The sequence below is a fragment of the Hemicordylus capensis genome, chromosome 3 (assembly GCF_027244095.1).
Source record: "Hemicordylus capensis ecotype Gifberg chromosome 3, rHemCap1.1.pri, whole genome shotgun sequence".
Classification (NCBI taxonomy): Eukaryota; Metazoa; Chordata; class Lepidosauria; order Squamata; family Cordylidae; genus Hemicordylus; species Hemicordylus capensis.
The window spans coordinates 2,944,994-2,972,072 of record NC_069659.1 but is presented as its reverse complement, the minus strand read 5'-3'; the positions used below and the strand labels follow the sequence as shown (position 1 = coordinate 2,972,072).

Below are 27,079 nucleotides of genomic sequence, written 5' to 3'. Positions count from 1 at the left end.
GGCGCCTCACACCTCTCTGTAAATGGGGGCCCTAGTAGGGCTGAAGGCAGCGTCTGCAGGGGGCAATGAGCAAATGCTGCAATGCCCTGTGTGTGTCTGCCTGGAGCGCCATCTGGGGATTGCCTTCTGTACCTCTGGACCAAGAGGCCTGCAGCCCAAGATGGGGTTGCTTCTTCCAAATCAAGGTGCAAACTGGAGTTCCCTTCACCTGGGCAGACCCTGGCCACACGCAGCCCTCTCAAAGCCCAGCCGCCCATTAAAGGGCTCACGTGGCATCTGTGGCTGCAGGCCTCTCAGTCTGTTAACTGAACACGACCACCAGATGGCACTCAGGGGTTTAGAGAGGTAGATGCAGATGTCTCCTCTCCACCCAGAAGCCAGATCTTTGCGAAAGGTAAGCGCTGCCTGTTTTATAGCTGCTCCCCTCATACACACAAAGCAATCTTATGTAGATTAGACTTAATCCAGAAACCAACTCCATTTCCTCCTCCGCCTTCCTTGCCCTCTCCTTCCTGACTTCACCCCTCGCACGCTCAACAGCATCCCCACGAGGACAAACTTCAAATTAACAAAACATAGAAGTTTTCTGGATGGAATACAGCATCACCCCCAATTCCGATGCATCGATCCGATACGGCTTATCGGCTCGATGCAACCCCAGCCAGCCCCTGCAGCGTGAGCACTAAAATGAGAGGGATAAAAGGAACAGCTCTTTCCCTGTCTGCATTCTGTAGTCCGGAATTAGAGGTGGAAATCGAGTGTAAAGTCCCAGATCTATGCCTGATGATTAATTACTATCCGACGGCCATCAAAAGACAGCCATTAATTTCTCTGACCCTGGAAATATGGGACGTGACACTCTGTTCGCTCTCCCATGTGACACATTTCCCAGGAGCTGTGAAGGGGTGCTGTTTGATCCCCCTGCGACTCCAATGCATTGTGGGAATTTGGGGGGAAGCCCAAGTAATGAGGGCACTTACCTGCCAAAGAAAATCCATCTATAGGGTACGAAACCATGGGGCTAGTCACATGACCACACTGGACGGGCGGCGGGGGAGGCAGGGTTCAACTGTGGGCAGGGGTGAGCAGGGCACACCCACACAACCTGCGCTGCTTGCTGGGAGCCGGGCAGGTAAACCGAGGCCGGGACTCGCTCTCCTGGCCTCCGCATATCCTACAAGGCACTGTGCAACCGTCCCCTTGCCTTGGGGGTTTCCCCCGCCAGACGGGTGCTCTAGGTGCCTGTCTCGGTATGCCCTCGGCTCCGTGGAGCTGAGCCCGGCAGCCGGGTTGAGGGAGCACCTACTCCTTTAACCTTGGCTAAGAGCCAGGCTCAGGAGCAGGCTCAGACTGGGGGGGAGCGCCCGGATGTACCCGGCCCAGGCTAAGCTGCTCGTGAGAACAGCCTCCAGGATGCCTCAAACTCAGAGCTAATGGTTGCTGGCTGCTGGGACTATCCCCAGTCTCTGCCCTGGAAGCACTGGTGAGCGGTGCTGCCCCCGAAGGCACTGATTTGTCTCCTTTTCAGTTAGACCCCAGGGAATGGGTCATCGTTAGGGGTCTGTCGACATTCTCCAGGGTCTCTTGGAGTTTTTGCCCAGAATTCATCAGGGAGCACCCTCATTTCCATGTGAAATGCTGACATTCCCGGGAGCTGGGACATTTGCTGTCCTTGATATAAAACATACGGACAGAGGCGCATCCGGAATAAAGCAAAATGGCATGTTTCTAACAGGAAAGGAGACATGGATTCCTTACAATCACCCAGAGAACGTTTCTCAAGATCCATGACAGATTAAGATGAGTAAAGAGGGGGTCGTTCTAAGAACAGAGGAAGCTGCCTTCTCCCGAGTCAGACCCTCGGTCCCTCTAGCTCAGTATTGTCTACCCAGACTGGCAGCGGCTTCTCCAAGGTTGCCGGCGCTCTTCGCCCGCTTTGGAGCTGCTGCCTGCTTGGAACCTTCTGCAGGCAAGCAGGCAAATGTTCTTCCCGGAGCGGCCCCATCATCCCCCGAGGGGAACGTCTTACAATGCTCACACACGCCGTCTCCCACTCAAATGCAAACCAGGGCAGACCCTGCTTAGCAAAGGGGACCGTGCATGCTTGCTCCCACAAGAGCTGCTCTCCTCCCACTGCATTCCTTTCCATCTCGCTTGCCACACAATCGGCCCTCAATGCCCAATGGGGATCCGTCTGTGGGGCCCGCTCCAGGCTTCTCCCCTCAAGGGTGTGCTTTGGACCGGAGGGTTTCGGGTGTAATGATTCCCTCCACAGGTGAGCAGACAGGATGCCGCCGTCTTGGGACGGGAGCGTGTGGCTGATGCCAGGACTCGGCTGGGGTCAGTCTCGAGGGTGCTTCTCGCTAGAGCCCTCCTCAGCCCCAACCAAGGCTTTCGGCCAGCAGGCAAGGCTCTCGGGGGGCCACGTGGGGCCACTTGCTGCCTCCGCCACCCTCGAAGGCTCTGGGCCTTTGCTGGCCTGCCGCTAAGCCCGGAGGCCATCCCAGCGCAAGAAGCAGCAAGCTCCTGGCCGGGCTGAGGGCCGCCTCTCTCCTCCCTCCCTTCCTTCCGCCTCTTGGCTGGGCCTGAGGGGATTCCCAGCGGGGAAGAGGCGCCTTGAGACGGGAGGGCCCAACAACGGGGTGCCAATTAGCCCGCTGGCTGGGGACACTTGGAAACGGCACTCAGCAGCCCTCCGGCCTCCAGGGGGAAAGGGCAGCATCCGCATCGGAGCAGGAGGAGGCTCTGTTGCCACCCAGGTCGACCCCTAGGGAGTAGCTACTTGGCCTGGAGAGCCAGGAGGCACCAAGGAGGCCGCTCAGGTGGCTCCTCTCCCGCCTGCAGGCTGCCCATTCGTCAGGTAGAACCACACAGCTCTGCCGGACGAATGGCCAGTCTGTAGGCAGCACAGCTCTCAGGCAGGCAGAAGAGAGAAGGGGGGCAGGGAGCCATTGCTGCTGCTGCTGCTGCTGCTGCATCAGGACTGGCATCGCCGCAAGCTGGGTCGCATCCTCTCTCTCCTAGCCAGTATCCAGCAGCCCGTGTGGGCCATGATTTGAACCCAGGGCTGGGGGCTGCAGCGTCACATGGGTGTTGTTCTTTGGGAGTGGAAATGAAGCCGCCTGTCGTCCAAGGGGTGGGCCAGGATCTTTCCAGGACGGCCCTCCCCTCCGCAGGCAGCAGAGGCAGAGGTGCAGCTGGAGGGGGCCTGGGACCCAGCGGTTTGTCCACTGAAGGGACACGCCTGGATTCAGGCTGCAGTTGGGGGGCTGCTCGAACTGGACAAGGAGGGAGGGGGCAGATGTCGCTGGGCCCTGAGGAAGGGGCTGGGTGTGTGCAGGCCGGCCGGGCATCAGCTCGCTCCTTGCTCTGGCCTTCCTCGACCTACTGGCAAGCTGTTGGCTCCTGATCAGGGGACCCGCCTTGGCCTCAAGCAAGGAGAGCTGGGCCTGTGGTCAGGTAAAGGTGTGCGTTGAGTCAGGGTCGACCCCTGGTGCCCACAGAGCCCTGGGGTTTTCTTTTGGTGGAATACAGGAGGGGGTGACCGTGGCCTCCTCCCGTGCAGTGTGAGGTGATGCCTTTCAGTATCTTCCTCTATCGCTGCTGCCCGATACAGGTGTTTCCCACCCCAGTGGGGATTCGAACCAGCAACCTCTTGCTCGCTAGGCAAGTCATGAATTGTCCCCTTTGCTAAGCAGAGTCTGCCCTGGTTTGCCTTTGAATGGGAGACTACATGTTTGAGCACTGGAAGATCTTCCCCTCAAGGGATGGAGCCACTCTGGGAAGAGCATCTGAGGTCCCAAGTCCCCTCCCTGGCAGCATCTCCAAGAGAGGGCTGAGAGAGACTCCGGCCTGCAACCCGGGAGCAGCTGCTGCCAGTCTGTGTACGGAGCTCGATGGAGCAGGGGTCTGACTCAGGATAAGGCAGCCTCCTATGTGAGACGGGTCCTCTCCAGGCAGGGAGCAGGGGGCAGTCGTGTTTGGGACCGTCTCTCCCTCCGCTTCAGCCCACCCACCCCCCCATCAGCCTGACAGGCTCAGCAATGAGGAGAATGTCCCCCCTGAGGCTCAGCCAGCCAGTTCAAGGTGCAGAGGAAAGAGGTGCTGCCTGACACTCCTCTGCCCGGAAGCCAAGGCGCAACCTCCAGTCGGAGGGGCTGAGGGGCTGCTTTCGAATCCTGCCACGGTATACTGGCCCGGCTCCCTTGGCATCCCAAACATTCCTTCGCCACGGGGTTCCATTCACCCCTAGATGGAGCTACCCCGGGACTCAATTCCTCCCGAACATTTTTGACAGGGTGTGTGTGGAGAGAGGGAGAGATCATGAATGCGTGAATAAGAAAGAGTGCTGTAAGAACATATGAAGTGACTGTTGTAGTATATAGGTTAAAAAGGGTTTCTGAGCAAGGGGAATGTGAGCCCACAAGTAGGCAAGAAATGCGTGGGGAGGGTGTGGCGTTCCTTGCGCAGGAGCAAGAGGAAGGAAGGGCCGAGGAGGAGGAGGAGGAGGCTTCCTTTCTCACCCTGCCCTTGCTGCTGTTCTTCTGCAGCAAAAGGCGGGCTGGGGGGGCTGGGGTGGAGGGCCCCCTCTTTGCTCCTCGCCCCAGGGCCTCGGGGTCGGCCATTGGGCAGGGCCCGCCGGTACAGTGGCCTGGTGGGGCTCCGAGCACAGGCCTGCAGCAGAGACGCTGCCCGAGTCTAAGGGAGGAGACATGACTGAGAGGGGGCCACCCCCACAGGGGGGCTGGAGTCTCCTTCCGGGGACCTGGCACCATCCTCCATCCCCTGCTCTGCCTGAAAAGGAAGCAGGCCAAGGAGGAGGCAGCAGCTGCACTGGAGGAGGAGGACGGGAGGCTGGAGGAGGCAGAAGGGTCCTGGGCTCATGGCAGCAGGCGGGGTGGGAGGCAGGAGCCCCCCGGGGCAGCGGGGCCAGAAGCCCGGGCGGGGAAGGGCCCCCCGAGGGGCCCCCACGGCTTGGGCAGCAGCTTCAAAGCACCTCAGGAGACCAAGCAGGGAGCCCACCCTGCGAGCACACACAAGCCAGGTCCTGCCCCCCACCTGCCCTCCGCCAGGGCTCCCCCACCTCCAGCCCCCGTGCTGGGCCGAAACCCCAGCAGCTCACCTCGCAGCAGCAGGCCAGAGAGCTGGTCTGCAAGAAGCACCCTCCAGCCAGGGAGCCCCCACCTGCCCAGGCAAGAGAGGGACGGAGGAGCCCCCTCACTCCCCCCTCCACTCACCAGGATGCCCTCGAACTCCGAGGCCATCTCGCCCAGAGGGGCCGGCCGCTTGCTGTGGAACTGCCTGCCACAGGGGTGACTGGCCGGACCCGCGGGGCCCCACCCCGAGACAGGCGCTGCCACTCTGGGCGAATGCCCTGCTGCTGCAGCTGCCGGGGTCTGAAGAAGCCTCTGCCGGGAGGAGGCGGCTTGTTTTTCCTTCCCTGGCAGGGGCGTCGGCAGGCAAGAGAGCAGCCCAGCAGCGGCCCACCTGCTGCTCACCCCCCTGGGGCTGGGTTGCCACCTGGGCGCCGACGCCGAGGAGGGCCGTCTCCAGCACGCTTCTTCGCCCGGCTCCCCCAGGGAGTGGCGCTTGGCCTCTCCGAGCGGCTGCTTCCTTCGGCATCCTGGCACTCCCAGCCAGCCTCCCCATCCAGAGGGCATTGGCCCAGGCCTGCTGCCAAGCCCCCCTTGCAAGAGGCCCTCGCTCAGAGGCTGCTGTAGTTCAGCAACAGCTGGAAGACCACAGATTGGGAACCCCTGCTCTAAACCACTTCCTGGCTAACACTGAGGGGCCAGCACCATTGGTGAGCTGTGCAGAATGTTGAAAACAATGAGGGTGGTCTCTGCCCCAGAGGGCATACAATGGGGTGGAAACAGGCACACACCCTACCAGATTGACACCACCCTGCAGCAAGGACCTCTGGAAAACAGTGAGCCACGTCATAAGAACACAAAAACAGCCCTGCTGGATCAGGCCCAAGGAGGCCCATCTAGTCCAGCATCCTGTTTCACACAGGGGCCCACCAGATGCCACCGGAAGCCACAGGCAGGAGTTGAGGGCAGGCCCTCTCTTCTGCCATTACTCCCCTGCAACTGGTATTCAGAAGCATCCTGCCTTGGAGGTGGCCCACAGCCCTCCGACTAGTAGCCATCAATAGACCTCTCCTCCATGAAGTTATCCAAACCCTTCTTAAAGCCATCCAGGTTGTTGGCTGTCACATCTTGTGGCAGAGAATTCCACAAGTGGATTATGCGTTGTGTGGAAAAAGTACTTCCATTTGTTGGTCTTCAATTTCTCGGCAATCAGTTTCATGGGAGTCCAAGCTGACATTTCACATCCAAGCTGACATAGAAGGGAAACCAGTTACATAGGAAGCTGCCTTCTATAGAGTCAGACCATTGGCCCATCTATCTCAGTATTGTCAGCACAGACTGGCAGCCGCTCCTCCAAGGTTTCAGGCAGGAGTCTCTCTCAGCCCTATCTGGAGATGCTGCCAGGGAGGGAACGTGGAACTTTTTGCAAGCACAGCAGATGCTCTAGGGAATGCACTAAAATGAATGACAGGGAATGCTCCTTGAAAAGCCCTGGTTCCTTCCAAGGTGCATAGGGATGCATGGAATTTCCAGATGGCCACTCAGAAATTCCGTGCATTCCATGGCCATTTGGAACATAGGAAGCTGCTAGCTCTCAGGATAGTCTACCCAGACTGGCAGCCGCTCCTCCAAGGTTTCAGGCAGGAGTCTCTCTCCCAGCCCTATCTCATTGGAGATGCTGCCAGCCAGGGACTCAGTCTAAGGCCTTCTACTACATGCAAGCAGGGGCTCTGCCAATGAGATATCTCTCCCCATTGTGCTGGTGTAGTCTGCGCTCATTCTCTATCCCCCAAGTAGGAGCGTAGCCCCCCCTCTCCCCAGACCAGGAAGGGCAGAAGCATCAGTGGGGGAGAGAGCTCTGATGATGCCATTTGCACAGATAGGCTTGAACTGCCACAGCAGCAGCAGAAGAAATATCAAAATGAGCAAAGATACAGAGTATAAAGAGAACTCCAGCTGCCATCAACCCCTGTGATCTTAAAGCTTGACTCTTGGGAGCAATGAGAAAACGTTCACACAGACGGGGGGATGTCAGGTTTTATTGCTGTGGGAGGAAATCTGTAACAAACTGTGCCAAAGCTGGGAAAGGCCTTGGCAGCTGTGACCCCTCCCCACCGGAAGGCTGTGCGGACTCCCACTCTGCTCTCCTAGCAGAAAGGGAAAGTGGTCTGGGTGGGGGAAACGGCTCCTTTTTTGCCACAATAGGCACTAAATCACAGCGATGAAGTCCGGAACAAGGCGTCCGAAAGGTGAACGGCGCCCTGCTGACCGCGTGGGGACTGCGGAGTCACAACACAGGAGGTACGGAAGCACACGTCGCAGATATGTTGTAGGGGTTAATCTGGAAAGCCCCCTGGAGAGGATTTGTGGGGAAGAATCATTCGTCGTCTTCGTTTTGCAGTTGAAGTGGGGAGAATTCAGACCCAACAACAGTCCTTCAAACCAGTCAAGAGAGCAGAAAACACCTTGATTGTGATTAGGCCAGACTGCTTTTGGTGGGTTCAGAGATGGACACCCAAAGCTGATCAGAGGTGGACAGTTTGCTCAGGGGCCGCTGGTTTGATGGCAGCAGGAGTGTTTCTTCAGAACTCTGGATCTCACAGTCAAGACCAAGCCAATGTCACAGCCTGGACTGGTCCCCTGTGTCACTAGTCCACATGGAGAAGCGAGACCGGCATGAGCTGTGCAGTCCCCGACGTGCCTCGAAGGCAGCCCTCTGACGGCCTCTCCTGCCCTTGCAGCCGCAGACTGAGCCCCGAGAGCCCGACACTTGAGCAGGGGGTAGCTGGAGAGGAACCCGGCAGCAGAGGGAGAGTGTGGGGAGCCCCCAAGCGCCCCCCTGCCGCCTCTCCCTCTCTCTGCCGCAGTCCCTGTAGGCTAAAGCCCATCTCTGAGGAGACTCCCACGGAGTGTCTGTGCCAGGAAGCATGGCATGGCGTGGCCTCGGTGGGGCTCCTGCTTCTTCCAGCCAGGTCGCCGGCCTCCCAGCTGAACACCAAACGTGTGAACGGACCGTTCTTGCCCAGGGGAGCTGCTGGCCAGCGGCGGGCGCCCCCCTCAGACCGACTCCCCCTCTTCCAGCCACAGCCAGGAGGGGGGCCCCTCAGGTGGCTCCCCACAGGTGCTAGCATGAGCCTCCACCGCAGCAGGAGGGAAGCGGCACTGGCAGATGGGGCAGTGAACCCAGGCCTCGCGCGGCTCTTCTTCTTCCCAGGACGAGGAGGAGGAAGAGCTGGCTTGGAAATTCTCTTCCCCGCAACTAGAGGCGTGGTCCGGCAGGAGGCCGATGGGAAAACAACCTGGAGGAGGAGCGGGCAGAGGGTCGCCAGAGCCTTCCCAACCCCCAACCCCCCCACCCCCCGCAAGAGCCAGAGGCTGCACAGGCTGCAGCTGCTCCGCCTTCTCCGGCTGGCAGCAGCACAACCGCTCACATCACCTAGGTTCCAAGTGGCTGCTCAGTCAGCCCCGTAAGGAAAGCAGCATTTTGAGACAAAACCACTCCTCAGTGCCTGACTAACTGCAGCTTCTTGAAATATCTGCCACCAGTGACATGCTTTCCCAAGCCCTGAATGATCATGGAATGTAACTGGACTATGGCTTTAAATTGTCTTAAAGTTTTCGTTTTTAATCTGTTTTATGTTGCTGTAAACCGCCTGGAGATGGATGTTTGGAGCAGTATACAAATGTGAAAGATAAATCAGTCACTGTATTCAGTCTTAGCCATCCTCTCCACCTGACACTCACCAGCACATATGGGGCACGTGCCCATCCCCACAGCAGCCTCTTCCAGCCAGTTCTCCTCCTCTTCCTCCTTCCTCAGCCTTCCCTTCTGGCCTTGGCTTCTTCCTTCCCTTTGAGAACCATCCTTCGGCCTGGCGGAAGCAGCTGCCACTGATCTACAGAGGACGCATTTTCATTGCAAGGATCCGACTCTCTGCCTCTGTACCAGATTGCAACATCTGCAATACATGTTAAAACTTCTCCCCTGCCTTCTTGCCCAACGGTTCCTAAGCCAGCTCACCACAAGGTTGAAAGCCACCCAGCAACTGCACAATAACAGCTGATAACACAGAATTCCGTTAAAAACCACCCGTTGCAACCTCCTGCGTGGCATAACTGTGGGACTCCCTTCTCTGGAAGGCCCGCTGGGCTCCATCTCAGCTGCTGCTGCTGCTCTGCCATCTTGCAAGACCTTTTGGCTTCGGCTGGCATTTCTCCCTTCTCCTTGGTTGAGGGCTCCCTGTAGTTGCCACACTAGGGTTTGGGGTTTTTTAAAATCGAGCTTTACACCTTTTGGTTCTTTGATGCTTTTATATTGTGGCTTTTTATTACTTTCTACAATTATTTTTCTTGAATTGGGTCCATTTTTAACATAGCATAAATAAATAAAGAGCTAGGCATCAAATGCCTGTCCAAGGAGCCACCAGCTTTATAAAACCTGGCCAAGAGCCAGCCTGGCAGGACTCCTTGGGAAACAACAAGAAGTTTCTAAAGCTGCCTCCTACCAGCGTCCAGCCATCTGCAGGTGTTGGCCTACAACTCCCATAATCCCTGGCTATTGGCCATTGGGGCTGGGGATTATGGGAGTTGCAGTCGAAAAACAGCTGGGAGGGCCGAAGTTGAGCAGCTCCGGTACACCAGCTGGCTGCTGCTCTCCTGAGTCTCAGGCGGTGGGGAGGGATTGGGGGGAGAGAGAGGGGGCGGATGATGTGATGGGAGCCGTGCCACTGAGGGCGGGAGTCCTTAGCCCTCCTCCCTGCTAGCCATTTTCCTGATTAGCAGATCTTGGAACTGAGGAAAGCAACACAGAAGGAAAAGGTTATGCATCCCTTCCTCCAGCGCCACCTGCTCCGATCTCATCCAGAGCTTCCTCAAAGTAAACCCAAGACACGCTGGGAGAACCAGCTGCTTGGCCCCAAGAACGAGTAGGCCTGAAGTCCTGAGAATCTCTTTGCTCTGTAAACCCCCCTGAAGGGCAGCTGAGATGCAGGAGGAAGAGCTGGGCGGGAATCCCACCCCCTCCCCCCCAACACACACACTCCGCCCACCTCTTCACAGGTGAAACATCCACCTTCTGAGCCACGAGGTGCACCACCAGGAGAAGCTGCCTGAAACAGAAGCGGGAGAGAGGAAATGCCAGGGACGGTCCAATTACCTCCCCATGCAGCTGAGCAGTCCCCTGCGCCGGCCTTTTTTCACCCGTTCTCTCCTTGCAGACAGTTCCTGCTTGGTCCCTGCAGAATAAACCAAGCCTGCTTTAGTCACGCAGAAAGCCACGCCAGGTAAGACTGACCTGTCAGGAGGGCAGAAGCATGGGCTTAACTGTCCCGCAATTGTTAAGACCCTACAGAGGGAAAGAGAGAGGGGGAGAGAACAACAGTTCATCAAGTCATGAGGGGCCCAAAGGACTATTTTTTCTCTCCAAACAACCACAGGGCAGGATTATTCCTCCAAAAGACATCAAGTCCCCCTCAACCGGCCCTCCCCCCATGTGCCCCACGAAGAGACCCAGCATGGCGCATAGCGGGTCAAGTGTTGAACCTGAAGCAGGGTGGCCAGGATCCAAATCCCCAAAGCTCATGGGGGACTGTGGGTCAGTTACTGGCTCTCAGGGATGCTGGAAGAATTAGAACAGAAAACCCCACAGACATGGCCCTAAGTTCCTTGGAAGTAACTGGCACAGTAAATGAATACAATAAAGACATGGAGACATGGATCTGCACCAGACTGAGGCGCGGCAGGGCAGGGGGTCCATTTGCGGAAGCAAGCTCAACCCAAGGCCTCCAGAGCCTCCCTTGTGGCCCCAGATCAGGAGCTTGGCCCCCACCCTTGAAAAGGAGAGAAAGGTCCATCCAACAGGTCTCCAGAAACAAGGGAGGGAGAACTGGGGGCGGGGGGTCAATTCCACCGAGTGTCCTGTCCTCTCAGCTGAAATGGCCCTGATGCTTCCAAGAGGGGTGGGGGAAAGCCAAGGCGCTAGGGTGGAAACAGGCTGCGCCCTTCACTCACATTTCCCCACTCAGTTGTCAGCCTCCTGAGGTTCTTTGCTCCTGCAACCTTTCCAGGAAGTGAGTTCCAGATTTTTTACTGCTCTGTAGTGGTTCAAAACTGATTTCAAATCTCCATAAGAATGTAAGGAAATAGGAAGCTGCCTTATACTGAGTCAGACCCTTGGTCTATCTAGCACAGTATTGTCTACACAGACTGGCAGCGGCTTCTCCAAGGTTGCAGGCAGGAGACTCTCTCTGCCCTACCTTGGAGATGCTGTCAGGGAGGGGACTTAGAACATAAGAACAGCCCTGCTGGATCAGGCCCAAGGAGGCCCATCTAGTTCAGCATCCTGTTTCGCACAGTGGCCCACCAGATGCCGCTGGAAGCCACAGACAGGAGTTGAGAGCATGCCCTCTCTCCTGCCATTACTCCCCTGCAACTGCTGCTCGGAGGCATCCTGCCTTTGAGGCTGGAGGTGGCCTACAGCCCTCCGACTAATAACCGTTGATAGACCTCTCCTCCATGAAGTCATCCAAACCCCTCTTAAAGCCATCCAGGTTGCTGGCTGTCACCACATCCTGTGGCAGCAAGTTCCACAAGTGGATCACGCGTTGTGTGAAAAAGTACTTCCGTTTGTTGGTCCTAGACCTCCTGGCAATCAATTTCATGGAGTGACCCCTGGTTCTAGTGTGGTGTGAGAGGGAAAAGAATTTCTCTCTCTCCACTTTCTCCACCCCATGCATGATTTTATAGCCCTCTCTCATGTCTCCCCGCAGTTGTCTTTTTTCTAAACTAAAAAGCCCCAGGTGTTGTAGTCTTGCCTGATAAGAAAGGTGCTCTAGGCCCTGATCCTCTGGGTTGCCCTCTTCTGCACCTTCCCCAGTTCTACAACCTCCTTTTTTAGATGTGGTGACCAGAATTGTACGCAGTACTCCAAGTGTGGTCGCACCATAGTTTTGTATAAGGGCATTAGAATGTTAGCCGTTTTATTTTCAATCCCCTTCCTAATTAATTATTAATTATTATTATTATTATTATTTTTAACATTTATATCCCGCTCTTCCTCCAAGGAGCCCAGAGCGGTGCACTACATACTTGAGTTTCTCTTTTACAACAACCCTGTGAAGTAGGCTAGGCTGAGAGAGAAGTGACCAGCCAAGAGTCACCCAGCTAGTTTCATGGCTGAATGGGGATTTGAACTCGGGTCTCCCCAGTCCTAGTCCAGCACTCTAACCACCACACCACGCTGGCTCATGATCTGTAGCATGGAATTGGCCTTTTTCACAGCTGCCGCACATTGAGTCGACACTTTCAACGAGCTGTCCACCACGACCCCAACATCCTTCTCCTGGTCAGTCACCGACAGCTCGGATCCCATCAGCATATACTTGAAGTTGGGGTTTTTCGTCCCAATGTGCATCAATTGACACTTGCTAACATTGAACCGCATTTGCCATTTTGTCACCCACTCCCCGAGTTTGGAGAGATCCTTTTGGAGCTGCTCACAATCCGTTTTGGATTTCACTACCTGGAAGAGTTTGGCATCATCTGCAAATTTGGCCACATCGCTGCTTACCCCTGCTTCTAGATCATTTGTGAATAAATTAAAAAGCACCGGCCCCAGTACAGATCCCTGGGGGAACCCACTTCTTACTTCCCTCCATTGTGAAAACTTTCAATTTATCCCTACCCTCTATTTCCTGTCTTTCAACCAGTTAGCAATCCACACATGTACTTGTCCCCTTATCCCATGACCGCTAAGTTTCCTCAGGAGTCTTTGATGAGGAACTTTGTCAAAAGCGTTTTGGAAGTCCAGGTAGACTATGTCAGCTGGATCACCTTGATCCACACACTCGTTGATACCCTCAAAGAAGTCCAAAAGGTTGGTGAGGCAAGATTGACCTTTGCCGACCTCCTTGGAACCTCAGATACTCTTCCCAGAGCAGCTCCATCCCGTAAGAGGGGGAAGATCTTGCAGTGCTCACACTTCTAGTTTCCCTTTCATATGCATCCAGGGCAGACACTGCTTAGCTAAGGGGACAAGTCATGCTGGCTGCCACCAGACCAGCTCTCCTCTGCACCTGTCCCTCTTCAGTCTTTCTCTGGAAAATTCATTTCTGCTCTCTGCATTACGTTTGTGGAGTGCTATCGGGTCACCCTGTCCTCCCTCAGCCTCTCTTTCTAACCAATTTCTTTCCATCTCTGAGCACAGGATCCCTCTGCCATTCCTGCAATGAGGGTTGCTGGTAGGACTAGAACAGCTAGCAAGAGAGTAGACTAGCTGGATATGCCAGGCAGCTCCGGCTCCCTCTTCTGGCAGCTCAGAGGCCAAGCAGAACTTCTCCCCCTCCCTCCCTCTGCTCCGCACCAGATGCAGCAGCCAGGTATGGTTGTGTGTACTGCGGGAAGTCAGGGTCTGCTCCAAGGTGAATCTTAATTACACAGTTGGAATCACCTAGGAGCTTTACACACATGGCTTTTACTATGAATCCCCTCTGGAACAGAGTGTGCCCGTCCACATATTAGCTGCATTTACCCCAAAGTCAATGTGGGCTGTCAAGGACCAGTACAGACAGGACTCTGTTTTACCCCGAATCATGTCTTAGCCCAAATTATGTCAGCTTTAGAATATCCTCTATTTTCAGCGGCTTTAAAAAAAACACAACCCTGAGGCTTCTGTTATGCCCCGAAGTTTCTCTGTGATGTTTGGAGGGGCTTCTTTCCAAACTCTCTCTCTCTCTCTTGTTTGCTGGGTGGATTTCCATAAATCCACCCACGTGTTAGCAAAGGAGATTTGCAATTGCAAGCGCTGGGGGCAGGGCTGTGGCAGATTGATGCAATTTTGTGGACAGAGTCCAGAAGGGGAGGGAGAGGGGAAAATCCCTGAGTTAAATGAAAAATGTGTTCTGAGCCCTTTGTGTCTGAGCTGATTCCATTGGCTGTATTTTTCTTATTGACAGAGAGAAAGTAATGATTGCTATTTTAAACTTCCCTGCCTCTTAAATGGTCTGGGTGAAGGCAGTCACAAAGGCAAGTTCATTATAAAAATCAGCAAAGATTTGGGTCAGATTTGGCAGGCTCGGGTGAAGCATTCTGTTGTTTGATCTGGCTGCTTGACAACTTGTCATGCTGGTCTTCTGTAACCAGTGTCAAACTAACAAAACAAAAAAAGCTTTCTTGCTTCCTCCTCTGTGATGTAATTGGTTGGAGAAAAAACCCAGAGCAAGCTGTGGGAATGCAGGGATTGCAGAGAGGAGCCACCACTATGTGAACTGTCCATTTAATCCCCCCAATTAAACATCTGTGAATCTGCTGCGAAGCAGATTCGCTCTTCAGATACCCCATGGGATGAAGCCACGTGTGTATAACTCCCTAGTGGGTGCATATGAGCATGAACATCATTTCAGTTCCCTGCTAAAAAACTTGCTTACAAGAACTAACCCTAACCCTTAAAAAGTTTTTTTTAAAAAAGATCTGATTTTAATTGATTTTAACAATGTTTTAAAAATTGTTCTGTATTGTATTTTGTATTTTTCTCCCCTCTTTTTGCGGGTGTGTGTGTGTGTGTGTTATGATTTAATGTGTTGTGTTTTTATTTCATGTTTTAATGTTGTGTTGTAAGCCACTCAGAGAACAATTTGTTATGGGGCGGCTAACATATAAAGTCATTCATTCATTCATTATGTTAAGCCCATTCACAAACTGCTGACTTCTGAGGAACGGACAGCCAGGCTGATTTTGGAGTCTAATGAACCGGGTCAGGCTTTTGAGTCCATCCCCAAAATTCCCTCAGAGCCCACAAAAGCTGTGAATCATCATCGTAGTGTCTAAATCTTCAGGGGTGAGCTAAATAAAGTATCTCATACCGTCGGATATCAAGTCACCCATCATGATTCTGGGCTGAATCGCCTGCCTTAGAGTACTGATGAATGGAGTGCTAAAGTGAAGGGCTGTGGATTCCTTGAATGCCTTGACCCAAAACTGGGCCACCAGATGTGGTTGGACTACAACTCCCAATGGCCAAATGTGTGAGGATGATGGGAGTTGTAGTCCAACAACATCCGGGGACCAACGTTAGGGACCCAAGGGCTAGCCGAAGCCATTACGGCTGCATGAGGATTTACACCCCGATCTCCCTGGTCCTAGTTCAGCACACTAACTGCTACATGCAGCTGGCTCTCTCCTAAGATGTCCTCAGGTGCTGCCCAAGGGCCCTCCAAGGATGTCGCTGCAGCGCCAGTCAGAATGCGCACAAGACCAGCAGCACCACACCCGCAAGGGTGCCGAGGACAGCTAACTGAGGTCAATTCCCCCCTTGCAAAAAGGGGCGAGGTTGCAAAACGCACTTGGGTTGCTGAGGCGGGGCAGCTTCCTAGCTAGCGCGCGCGCACACACACCCACACACACACCCCTTGGCCATGCAGCTCCAGGAGAGTCCCTCGCCCGTACTCACGCAATGCCACACAGCTCTGAGCCACACCCTCGGGGCGCTGGGGGTCCTGGCCGCTCTCGTGGCTGCCCACGGTTGGCAGGGTGGAGGCAGCCCGCAGGGGGAAGACTCTTTTGTGGGCAGAGGCTGCCTTCAGCACCATCTGGGCCGGGCGACTCAGGCAGGCTGGGCTCCGCGCCCCAGGGCTGCCAGGGTCCAGCTGCTGCAGCCGGCTTCTGAGCGCCGCCTCCTCCTCCTTGGAGCTCCTGCAAAGATCCACAGGCATCGGCAAGTCCTTGACAGGTCATGACTGCTGCACACCCCCATCAGCCGTGTCTTGACAGCTGGGAGGGAACAAGCTTCTTGGGCTGTGAAAGGTCCCCTCCTCTGCCACCCTAGCCAAAGAGCCCAGAGCCTCCTCTGTCTCCTGACCTGTCTGAGAGCCGCACTGCCTGCAGGCTAACCCCTGCAGCTCTACCTGATGAATGGACAGCCTGCAGGCAGCGTGATTCTCCGGCAGGGTGGGAGAGAGAAGAGCAAGCAACCGGAGCTGCAGCTGCTGGGAAGCAGAAACAGCTGCATCTCCTTTGGTGCCCCCCCCCCCCGGCTCGCGAGGTCTGTCTGAGCAGTTGGGCCTTCAGTATTTCTTCTTCAGCATATTTACACACTGCCCCAAACTCATGTGTCCGGGCCGTTTGCAGCAAAATAAAACAAAACAATTTTGAACCACAAGTCTAGATAAAAAGCTTGGGTGGGGTTCAAATTTTTTTTCAGAAGTTGATCTGCTCACTGTTCTTGGTGACTCCTGGAAATATTGCAGGATTTTAAAGCATTGGGGGGGGGGTATTATTTCCATTATTTTTAGGTCTTTGTGTGGTCATGGTTCCCCTAACCCCGTTTCCCATAGACTTTAATGCCTCGCCAACTGCACACTTGCCAGTGGCAAGGTTTTGCCAGAACGGAACCCTAGCGGTTAGTGAGGGGTGCCTGCATTCGTGTTAAGGGAAATGCAGGCTGCGACACTAGACCCAAGGGCCAGAAGTAAGAGCGCTAGGAAACTGCAATGCCAGACAGATCCGTTCATCCTCCATGGAACGAGATTTGGCGTTCAGACCAAGGGAGGCCCAAAGGGAAGAGAATATTTGCAACACAGTAAACCCTCCAGGCTAGGGTTGTTTTAAGGCTTTGTGAATCAAATGTGCAAGACCAATGAAGCCTTTTCCTTGGAAAAGGGAGTCTCCGCATTCCTTGGAGACAAACTAGGCAGTCCTACTACTAGGCACAGGTACTTACGAGGGCACCTCTGGGAAGAAAGTCCTGCAGAAGGAGGCATTGGAGAGCCAGGGGCTGCCCGTGAGCTCAGGGGAAGCCTGGGGGGGAGGGAGAAAGGGTTAGGGTGAGGCTTCCAAGTTCCTGGCAGCATCTCCAAGACGGGGCTGAGAGAGACTCCTGCCTGCAACCTCGGAGAAGCCGCTGCCAGTCTGGGTAGACAGTCCTGAGCTAGATGGACCCAGGGTCTGATTCAGTAGAAGGCAGTCTCCTCTGTTGCTAAGACAGCCCCAGCCCCAAACATCTCCCACTGGCCCATACCTGCTGAGAAGAGGGTAGATCCGACTTGCTGTCCTCTGCGTCCAGCGGAGTGCGAATCCGGATGAAGGAGAGGCCAAACTGGGCGTGCCGGTTGAAGGGCTGGCTGCAGGTGAGCCGGATGCGGTCCCACTTCTCACCCAGAGCTGGGGCCAGGAAGTCCCCTGTGGAATACAGGCCATGAGAGGCACAGCTGGCGCAGTTTGGGTGCGGCTCCAAAAGCCCTGGCCACGTGCCGCTCCCGGGTGTTCCACAGGAGCCACCCCCCCCCCACACACACACACTCTTTACCTTCCTTAAACATCCGGACTCCAGAGCGATTCTTGCCCAGCTTGGCATCGGCTGGCACCATCAAGGTGGCGGTGGGCAGCAAGGTGAGGTAGCTCTGCTCTACAGGCCAGGAGGAGCGCCCCACGTCGATCTGGAGGAAGGCAGAGCCGCAGTTCCCTGGCAGGGGGCACAAAAAGAAAGCCATTTCTGCACCCAGACCCCTGCTAACTGAGCCAAGAGGCCCCTTGCCAAGCGGCAATTCTCTTCATCTCAAGCAGGCGGAAGAGGCACTGGCCCGATCCTACCCCAGCAAAGCGTCCAAAGGAGGAGAGCTGGTCCTGCAGGAGCAAGCATGCATGGTCCCCTTTGCTAAGCAAGGTCCGCCCTGGTTTGCTTCTGAATGGGAGACTGCATGTGTGAGCACTGTTAGATCTTCCCCTTAGGGGATAATGGGGCCGCTCTGGGAAGAGCAGGAGGTCCCAAGTTCCCTCCCTGGCAGCATCTCCAAGACAGGCCCAAGAGAGACTTCTTCCTGTACCCTTTGAGGAACTGCTGCCAGTCTGGGTAGACAATACTAAGGCACACTCCTCTCCCCTCCAGCCAGTGTTTCACTGAAACGCTGACTGGGGAGGGATGAGAGAGGGTCTTGAATGGACCCCCTCCCACTATTGGCTCCGCCCCTGCATCTGCAACAAAGGGGCGGGCCAAAGCCAAGCACGCGGCCCTGCAGAGCTCCCCGTGGACAAGGAGCTGCCTGAAGGAGGAGGAAGCCTAGAGCCCACTCAGCTCTCCATTCCCAAGCATACACCCACGGTTGCCACCCTGCCAGCTGGGAATGTAACACGCCTTATCCCACGGGCAGAACGGCAGAGTGGCAAAGTCTGCCATCTGGCCAGATGATCTATCCGGCTGCTGGCCTAGGAGGAATCTCAAATATTGTCCTGGCCCAGAATTCCCCCCAAATGCATGCACAGGCAGAACAAAAACAGCCAGACTGGTACACATTTGGAAGCCTGGCATGATTCTTGGGAGAAGAAACGGCAAGAACGGCAACCACCATAGCTGAAACGGTCCTGGTCACGGTCACGGTCACGTTATCAGAGTTTCTCCTGCAAAAACCAGAAAGTTAAACGGGCGTTAACCGTAACGGAGGGCACTCCTGACGCCACACCCTCCTGCGTGCCTACCTACATCGATGTAGCCAATGTGGCTCACGTGCTCCAGCTGCAGCTCAGCTTTCAGCTGTCGACTCCGATCCTGGGAGCAGCTGAGCCAGGGGCGAAGGCCTCCTTCAAGCAGCAGGTTCTCCACTGGGTACTTAGGATCCTACTCCAGAAAAAGGGTGAGCAACAGAAGAACTGAGAAACACAAGGCCTAACTCTGATGTAAGACAAGGGGGTTCTCAGGAATGTGCGCCCAGATGTTGAACTACAACTCCCATCATCCCCTGGCACAATGGCTGAAGGATGATGGGAGTTGTAGCCCAGCAACATCTGGGGACCCACATTTGGGAACCCCTGATGTAAGAGATTCTGTGCAACTCCCTTGCCAGTTATTTTAGTCCTGGCTTCTAGTGCAGGACCATCTTTATTATCTACATCCACTGGGTGGTTGCACAGTTGCACAGTTGACCAGCTGGCATGAAACTGGTATCCTTAAGAACAGCTGTTCATCCCTGAACCTAAATGTTTCCAACCCTTATGCCAGTGGAGATGCAGCTGGTGAAATACCATAATCCAAAGGAAGTTAAGCAATGCAGGCAAGCAACATTCTCTGTGTCTGAGCTGCACATTCCTTCATTCATGCAAAAGTACTATTTGGGAGACAAAAGGAATCAGTTCCACCGGGCTAGTGACTAACTGACACGGGCATTTTGACTGCAAATCAGCAATTAATGCATTTTTTTTTATTATAAGTGGTCATAAATGTACTAAGGTATTAGATATTGCAAGCTTATTTCATAGGAGAAAACAGCATTCTCTTTCTTACACAAAAAGCAGCAGGAGCACTAATGTTACCTGAGATGTGAAGGACACCACTTGTTTAATTTTAACTGGAGCCATTTTTAAACTTTCAGTGGATCTGTAACTGTATTTGTGTTTATGACACCAACTTGCTCATGATGGCCTCCATCTGGTACTAAAAAAATAGAAAGAGCTTATTCTTCATAAATTCCAGCAATGCCATAATTGAACTAAACGCATCTGCTCAAGAGTTTCTATATGTTACAAAAGGCAACAAACCTAATGAGTGAATATTGTAACTTTTACTATTTTTTGCTTAGTTAAGATATATTTAAAATATGTGAAAACAACCTTTCTATAAACCACATTTATTCAGAAACAAACTCAACAGATTTCAATGGGGATTGCTTCTAAGGAGGTACATTTAAGATTGCACCATAGCAGTATGTAGTACACACCTACTGGCAACAGGTCTGTCAACAGCTATTACAAGTAAGTAACTATGATAACTGAACGGAATCTCCAAGTGCAGAAACAATATACTTTGAATTTCAGATGCTGGGAACAAACAAAAGTTGGTGTAGGGCTGCTGCCTTCATGTTTCAGTTGTGAGCTTCCCAGAAGCACCCAACTGGCCACTTGTGGGATCGGGATGTTGGCCTAGGTCGACCCATTTTGGGCTGATCCAGCAGGGCATTACATCATGAACACACAAAACATAACACGGTCGCAACAATGTATTATAACATACGAAGTGACACTTGGCTGTGGGGAATATTCCCTGAGGGGAATATCTTCCAGTGCTCACACATGTAGTCTCCCATTCATATACAACCAGGGCAGACCCTGCTTAGCTAAGGGGACAAGTCATGCTTGCGACCACAAGACCAGCTCTCCTCTCAACTTGGTTAGATGCCACAAAGCAAGTGGCAATGCCTTAACCATATGTGTGTTGTAAAGGCCACAAGGACCTCTTCCATCCTTATCAAGCGGAGCGCTAACCTTCTCTCCTTTCACACATCATTGATGGCCGTTAATGTTTTTGTTGATATCCCCCACATATGCTGTTGCTGTTGGCAACCCTCAGCCTGCAGCCCACCAGGACCACAGAGGACTCTGGTAGGGAGGGAGAAGGCAAAGGAGTTGGGGCTCATTAAGTATTTTGTTATTAGTGAAAATAACTGGTTTATTCTGAGCCAGAGCTGCTCTGGGAAGAGCATGTAGGTTCCAAGTTCCCTCCCTGGCAGCATCTCCAAAATAGGACAAGATTTTTTTTATTGAACCAACAAACTACCAAAGCATACAGTACGATGCCAAAGCACAATTATATACAAAGTGGTTGTTTGTATATGATATATCTACAAAAATAGGGCTGAGAGAGATTCCTGCCTGCAACCTTGGAGAAGCTGCTGCCAGTCTGGGTAGACAATCCTGAGCTAGATGGACCAAGGGTCTGACTCAGTATACAGCATCTTCCTATGTTCCCTTCGCAGAAGATAAGGGCACACATGGCAATCTGGGGCTGAAATAAGGGACGCCCTTGCTAATAAGGGGCTGTTGGCAATTCTCACCCCCCACGTACGTACACACACATACACACCAAGTAAAAGGTATGATCTCTGTGCACAACTCTGGCACTGCCACCCACGACGTGGCTGCAAATAAATATATGCAAAGGAAGAACTTTGCAAAGCAGCAGCAGATTTCCATGCATCTCAGCCCCCCTCTGCTAAAACATCCCAGCCCCCGCCAAGATTTGTAAGTTATACCCACCATGCCCACCGGGCCCGCCAGGCCCCCCGCCCAGCTGCCTTCTCCGGCAGGGGCTGCAGGAGCAGCCGCCGCCGCGGGAGCGCCTCGATCTCCCGCCAAGCCACCCCTTGACCCTTGACGCCCCGCTGATTGGCTCCTTGTCTCTGACGTAAGCGGGCTCGTTCATTGTATGGCTTTTTAAAAAGGCATTATTTCTACAACAGGTCGGAGTCCAGTCTTGTAACATCACGGCGGTGTTGATGGGAAAATCAAATCGGAGATTAAAAGAAGAAGAAGAAAAACCACCCGGCAACAGACGGTGCTGCGATGCAGGCTGGGAGTTGTAGTCTTATCGCTTCCCACCAGCGTCGCGCTCTAAAGCAATGAGGGGAGGCGGAGCCCCAGGACAAGCCCAGGGATGATCTCCAAGTTCCGCAGCCACACAAAAAGCGTAAAAGGAATGCGGCATCCTTACCAAAAAAAATCACTTTCCCCGCTCCGCACGATAAAACTTGTTTACCATGAGGCTCTAAAGGCTTGGTTATGCCGCGGAGACCGATGTTAAGATAATTTTTCGTCCGCTGTAAAGACTTGGACTTGTCAACCGTTCCCTCACTCTCTTTGACAGGAGCTTGATCTCTCCTTCTCCGTCCGGACTCCTGTCCCTTTCTCCGATTGGCCGCTCCTGGATTGCGCTGATTGGCGGAGCCGGAGCCGGCAGTGGCCGCCGGTTGGTCGGCTCCAGCGGAAACGAGCGGGCCGGCTGGCCGCCCTCCTGCAGGGGGGGGCTGCCGGCGAGGGGGCAAGATGGCGGCGGTGGTGGAAGTGGAAGTTGGGGGCCCCCTGGAGCACGACGTGGAGGAGGTGGGTCGGGCAGGGGCGGCCGCGGCACCCCCAGCACCAGCCTCCCCCCGCATCCATCCCGCTCCCCAGATTGCCATCCGGGGCCCGCAGCGCTTTGGTTCCCATGCTGGGCTTGTGGCACCAGCTGCATGGTCTGTGTGGGGTGGTGGCACCAGCATGGCTTCCCCTCTGGCTTCTGTTCCCTCCCAGGAGCCCAGTGCGGCTCCCTTCTCCTTTCTCCCCCCGCCCGCCCTCCCTTTGGTCCTAACAGCAACAACCCTGCGAGGTGGGCTCGGCTGCGTGACCATGTGGCTGGCCCCGGCCTCCCACGGAGCGCCGGGGCTGAGGAAGGGCTTGAACCCAGGCCTAGCCTGACAATGGCCACTGCGCCCTCAGCGGCTTTTCTGACTTGCCCTCTCTCCAAGGAGCTCGGTGTGGTTTTCCCAACGCCAACCCCCTTGTCTTGATGACAGCCCTGTGAGGTAGGTTAGGCAGAGCGAGAGTGGCTGGCCTGAGGCTGGCCATTCATGGTGGAGTGGCGATTTGGATCTGTGTCTTCCTGAGCCGCCTAGTAGTGCCGTGGGGAAATGACTTGACTAGCAAGCCAGAGGTTGTCGGTTTGAATCCCCGCTGGCATGTTTCCCAAACTATAGATCAGGGAGCAGCGATACAGGAAGGTGCTGAAAGGTATCATCTCATACTGTGTGGGAGATGGCAATGGTAAAGGTAAAGTGTGCCATCAAAGCAGAGCCCTGTGGTTGTCTTTGGTAGAATACAGGAGGGGTTGACCATTGCTTCCTCCTGCACAGTATGAGATGATGCCTGTCAGCATTTTCCTATATTGCTGCTAAACCCCTCCTGTATTCTGCCAAAGACAACCACAGGGCTCTGTGGTCGCCAGGAGTTGACATCGACTCGACAACACACTTTACCTTTAGCTTCCTGCTCTTAACTCGACACTCCAGCTGCTACTTCACCAGACTGATTCAATTGTGTTTTCTTTTTCATGTAATGGCATCCTTGTGCCTGCAGCTTTGCATAGTAGCATATGCCAAAACACAGGTCCACACCCTGAGAACCTTATAGTCTAAAATAAGACAGGGGGTGCAATAGAGGGAGCTGAGGAGCATGAGGGTGAATATGCCTTCACTTCAGGTGCACAGATTTATTTATTTATTTATCATATTTATATACCACCAGATACATGTATCTCTAGGCAGTGTACAAAAGGCCAGACCTCTGCCCCGAGGAGCTTACAATCTAAACACTTCCCCAAGAGAAGGTGGGGAAGATAGAAGTGAGAGCATAAGGGAGAATATTGCAAGCTCAGTTCACTCATACTTGGGCTTAGGCTCTGTAGGGGTGAGACTAACTTATATCTCACCTTCTGCCTTGAAGCATTTCTCTTCATCCTTGGCAGCAACCCTGTGAAGTATTATTCCAACTGCTAATATAGCATCATCAATGTACATGCTGCTTTTCAGAGCAACATAAAGGGAAATGACAGGTCCCAGCCCCAAAGAGCTTGCAGCTTAAACTTATACAGTAAGGAAGACGGCAAAGGGAGAAGAAAGTATTACAAGCAGTGGATGTCAGAAAAAGGTCACTTTCAGTTTTTCCACCTTTAGACATATAGCATCCCCCACGCTTAGGATTTGAAACAAGTGGCAGCCCCAGAAAATGGCTGTTCAGTACCATGCTCATTTAAACTTAGCTTCCCTGAAAAGCAGCTTGCCCACCTCCCCCTGCTAGGAATGTGTTGGGTTTTTTTTTGGTCCAGGGCATCTGTTGCCTGAACTAATACAAACAAGAACATGTCCCAGAATCTTCTGCAATACCAGGCTCCGTAGAAGAGACTTGGGTGGGGTGGGGGGTTCTTGCAGATATGTTGATGCAGAAAGGATTTCCTTAAGACAGAATCTTGAAAATCACTGCCTGGGAGCTCTCTTATGTATGTGGACTTGAAGATATTTGTACTAGAGATGTGCATGAAGTGGATTTTGCATTTCGTTTCAAGCTCAAAACGAAATGCAAATCCCGGAACATTTTGTCAGAACAACCAGCTAAGCCAGTTCTGATGGAACGAGCTCAGAACATTTTGAGTGTTCCGAGCGCCATTTTGGAGGTCTGTTTTTCTAGGGCGGGCTGGTCTACCGTTTGGAGTCAGTGGGTAGACCAGGTCCCTGCTCTAGACTTGGCACATCAGCCCACCTCAGAGGGCTGGTCTACCTGCCGCATGGGGTGGGTAGACCAGGCCTCTGCCTTGGACTTAGCATGTCAGCCCTCCTCAGAGGATTGATCTACATGGTAGACCAATCCTCCCAAGGTGGGCCGATATGCTGTGCAGAGGCCTGGTCTACCCACCAACTTCAATGGGCAGACCAGCCCTCCTTGGAAAAACAGCCCTCCAAAATAGTAGTCACAACACTCAGAATGTTTTGCACATCCCTAATTTGTACTCCACTTCTATCTAAAAGGTCCTCAAAGGACTAAATCAATATAGAAAATGGTATGAGCAACCGCATTGGACAGAGCAACAAAAGCAAGAATGAAGAGGCAGAGAAGCAGCAAGCATCCAGCCCAGTTCTCCCTCTGTCTCCTGAAACGCTCTAGAGAAGCACATGCTCTTAAGAGTGAAGAAGACTAATGAGCTGAGAGAGAGTTCCGCAATCTGGGAGCCACCCATGAGGAGGTCTCTTCTCTCATAGTTGCCCACCGCGCCTTTTAATGGCTACTTTTGCTTGTTGCATTTTTATACCACCCTAAAGTACTCAGGCTGGCATACAAGCACGTGCATGTACACAGACAGCGACTGGCCCCCATTCAGTGAGCTTCATGGCTGAACAGTGTCCTTGACTGGCCTCTTCCTCCCCCCACCCCTCCACTTCTTGTTCTGTTCTTTAGGATTTGTGTGAGTCAGTTCACAGTTGTGTGCAGGTCTTGTTTTACATGGCTCTTGTCATGCATGGGACAAATCGTGTTCTGGTTGGGAAGGGCCTCTGGAACAGACCTTCTAACCCCTAAGCAGTTCTGCTTCTGCCAGACATGACACTCATCTTGCACAAAGGCTTATGCTGTGGATAATTGTGCCAGTTGATTTTGTTGCTAATGGAAACTTGATCTTCCTGATGGAGCTGAATTGCAAGAACCTTAAGAGTTTGGGGTTAGCTATTTGTTGATACACAAATAATGTTTGTATATCTGGATTGATGGGATCTTGAGCAGAGGATCCAGTCCCTAAGGAGTGAGAGAAGAGATGTCGGTGCCCTTCTTGGTCCAGACTTCTAGTGGGAACCCTCCTAGGCCCCCTTCCCTGCTTCCCTGCTGCGTATCCTGCTTCTTGTGTTGGTGTTTGATCTGTAGGTTGCCATTCAGAGGGCTTAGCATCATATTTCTGTAGAGACCTTGACACCTAAATGTGGGAAAAAAGCTGTAACAAAGGGGGATCTTGGTTTCTTGAGCAGTCTAGGAGATGGCATTTGAGATCACGGGATGGGATTTGAAATAAATCTCCTTGTTGCTTCTTATCTATTGTTTAAAGGTGAAACCACTATAACTCAGTTTGGATCAGTCTTGACAGCTAGAATGTTCACCATCCTCATGGCTTGTGTGTGTTTTGTTGCATAAAGTTGCAGAACTTGTGCAAGCAGCAGTATCAGTTAACCCCTGCTAACTGAGCAAAGAGGCACCTTTTAAAAGTGGCGATTCTCTTTATTTAGCAGGGGGAGAGCAACTGGCCCTATCCAACCCCAGCACAGCATCCCTCAAGTGGCTGTTGTTGGTGCCTTTCTTATGTTTCTTTTTTAGACTATGAGCCCTTTGGGGACAGGCAGCCATTTAATTAATTAATTAATTAATTAATTAATTAATCAATTTCTGTATGTAAACCGCTTTGGGAACTTTGATTGAAAAGCGGTATATAAATACTCGTATTGGTATTTGGAAATGAAATATTTCAGAACATGTAAATGCATACAGTTGTTGTGTGATCAAGATTTGTGTGTTTTGAGGGGAAACAGAGTGGTGGCAGTTGGCTGAGAGTAAAGTAGAGAAATAAAGGTTGAAAGGAATAGTAACCATAGGGAAGGATAGAGGGCCTCTGTCCCCTCGTGGCCAGAGACTGTGGCCTGCCCTGCTCCTTGAGTGGTAGAACCACAGAGACTTAAGCGAATGGTGTGTTTTGTGAGGCCATAACCTGTACTAAATGGCAAGCGGAGCATACACGAAAAGCCCGAGCCTGTCTGTGTTGCGTGTTCTGACATTTGTAGTGAAGATCATGTGCTTATCACTTAGGGCCATGTTGGCAAATACATGGAGCAAGGCATTGTGTTGGGTTGTGGAGGCTGTTTTGCAGCACTCTCAAGAGAACTGCAAACCCATTTGGCTTTCTGACTTGGGAGGAGGATATGGAGAGACAGAAGACTCGCTTTCGGCTTAGCTGCCAGCCTATCTGCCTTGCTTGTGGATGGGTCACCAAAACACGGTGAATGTTCAGCCGTCCCTGTGAGCTGGAGCCGAGAGCACTGGCCCACTTCCCCTGCCTGTGTAACTAAACACGAGGCCTGAAGCGAAGCTCTCTGCCGCCCTATTGAGTTTCAGGCCTATAAAAGGAACAGCTCCCCAGGTTTTGATTTCTCAGCTGGGCTCTTTATGGCTTCCATGTTCCCCTCCTCCTCCGGTGTCCTTTTGCCCTCTGACAGGTAAGCTTCTGTAGTGCTACCTGGCACCGTCTTCAGCAGGGTGGGGCTGACCAGTCTTGTGTGCCCTGCTTCTTTTTAGAATCCACCAATATGTGTTAGTTCCACAAAGCGCCTGTCAAGGGGACTCTTAATAGCTAGGCCATGACTAAGGGTCCCAAGTATGCACTCTGGCTTGAGAACATCCGAGATGCTTTGCTGATCTGAGAGCAAGGCCCCTTCGTCTCAGGTTCATTGCAAGAATCTCAACCCCCAGCTGTGGCCTGCTGGTGAATTGCTGTCTACCTTCTTCCCACTCTACGGTACAAGCACAACCCTGCCAGATCTTCAAGTGTCACCTCTTGTCTTGAAACCTCCCTCTAGAACCTGTGCTCCTTGAAATGATTCCTCATGGCAAACAGACGTCTTACTGAAATTCTGAGCATTTTGATCCTCATGATTTTAGGGTTTCTC

At 53.2% G+C, this 27,079-nt stretch overlaps 3 protein-coding genes and 1 non-coding gene across 11 annotated transcripts in view; 1 reads left to right on the top strand and 3 right to left on the bottom strand.

The window, feature by feature from the left end:
* The window catches only part of LOC128349558 (short transient receptor potential channel 2-like), a 28,525-nt gene extending 23,261 nt beyond the window's left edge, over positions 1-5,264 (bottom strand). Inside the window, exons 1-2 of the mRNA XM_053306038.1 lie at positions 5,238-5,264; positions 4,524-4,698 (exon numbers count right to left, since the gene is read on the bottom strand). Of these exons, the coding sequence (XP_053162013.1) occupies positions 4,524-4,698; positions 5,238-5,264 (202 nt within the window). The remainder of the gene's footprint in view (positions 1-4,523; positions 4,699-5,237) is intronic.
* Positions 5,265-7,115: 1,851 nt separating this feature from the next.
* Positions 7,116-21,703, bottom strand: XNDC1N (XRCC1 N-terminal domain containing 1, N-terminal like). Of its 6 annotated transcripts, none has more exons than XM_053308031.1 (10): positions 21,562-21,703; positions 19,389-19,509; positions 18,558-18,696; positions 17,392-17,547; positions 17,104-17,264; positions 16,807-16,883; positions 15,538-15,779; positions 10,249-10,327; positions 8,838-8,989; positions 7,116-8,392 (listed from the first exon to the last, which is right to left on the bottom strand). In XM_053308031.1, exons 2-10 carry the CDS (start codon positions 19,431-19,433, stop codon positions 8,151-8,153), a joined length of 1,293 nt encoding a protein of 430 aa, XP_053164006.1. In that variant the 5' UTR covers positions 19,434-19,509; positions 21,562-21,703; the 3' UTR covers positions 7,116-8,150. The 6 variants fall into 6 exon arrangements, with proteins under 6 accessions (XP_053164006.1, XP_053164005.1, XP_053164010.1 ...); XM_053308030.1 differs by lacking the exon at positions 21,562-21,703 and adding an exon at positions 21,108-21,475; XM_053308035.1 differs by lacking the exons at positions 19,389-19,509; positions 21,562-21,703 and adding an exon at positions 18,372-18,479 and having other exon boundaries at positions 18,562-18,698.
* LOC128352709 (U6atac minor spliceosomal RNA) lies at positions 20,236-20,358 on the bottom strand. The gene has a single exon (XR_008320603.1). It is a non-coding gene; the product is annotated as a U6atac minor spliceosomal RNA (small nuclear RNA).
* Positions 21,704-21,819: 116 nt separating the features above from the next.
* Positions 21,820-27,079, top strand: part of RNF121 (ring finger protein 121) — a 28,998-nt gene continuing 23,738 nt past the window's right edge. The window contains exon 1 of one of the 3 annotated variants that reach the window (XM_053308037.1): positions 21,820-21,950. In XM_053308037.1, the coding sequence (XP_053164012.1) occupies positions 21,894-21,950 (57 nt within the window). In that variant the 5' untranslated portion in view covers positions 21,820-21,893. The remainder of the gene's footprint in view (positions 21,951-27,079) is intronic. The other 2 variants (XM_053308040.1, XM_053308039.1) reach the window with 2 other exon arrangements.

Bases quoted from the DNA above. Each gene is read 5' to 3' on its own strand.
- XNDC1N (XM_053308031.1), bottom strand. From the start codon at position 19,433: ATGGCTCCAGTTAAAATTAAACAAGTGGTGTCCTTCACATCTCAG. The intron at 18,697-19,388 runs GTAACATTAGTG...TTTCTGGAGTAG, and splicing joins TGGTGTCCTTCACATCTCAG to GATCCTAAGTACCCAGTGGA. The intron at 15,780-16,806 runs GTAAGTACCTGT...GGATCTTTGCAG, and splicing joins TTCTTCCCAGAGGTGCCCTC to GAGCTCCAAGGAGGAGGAGG.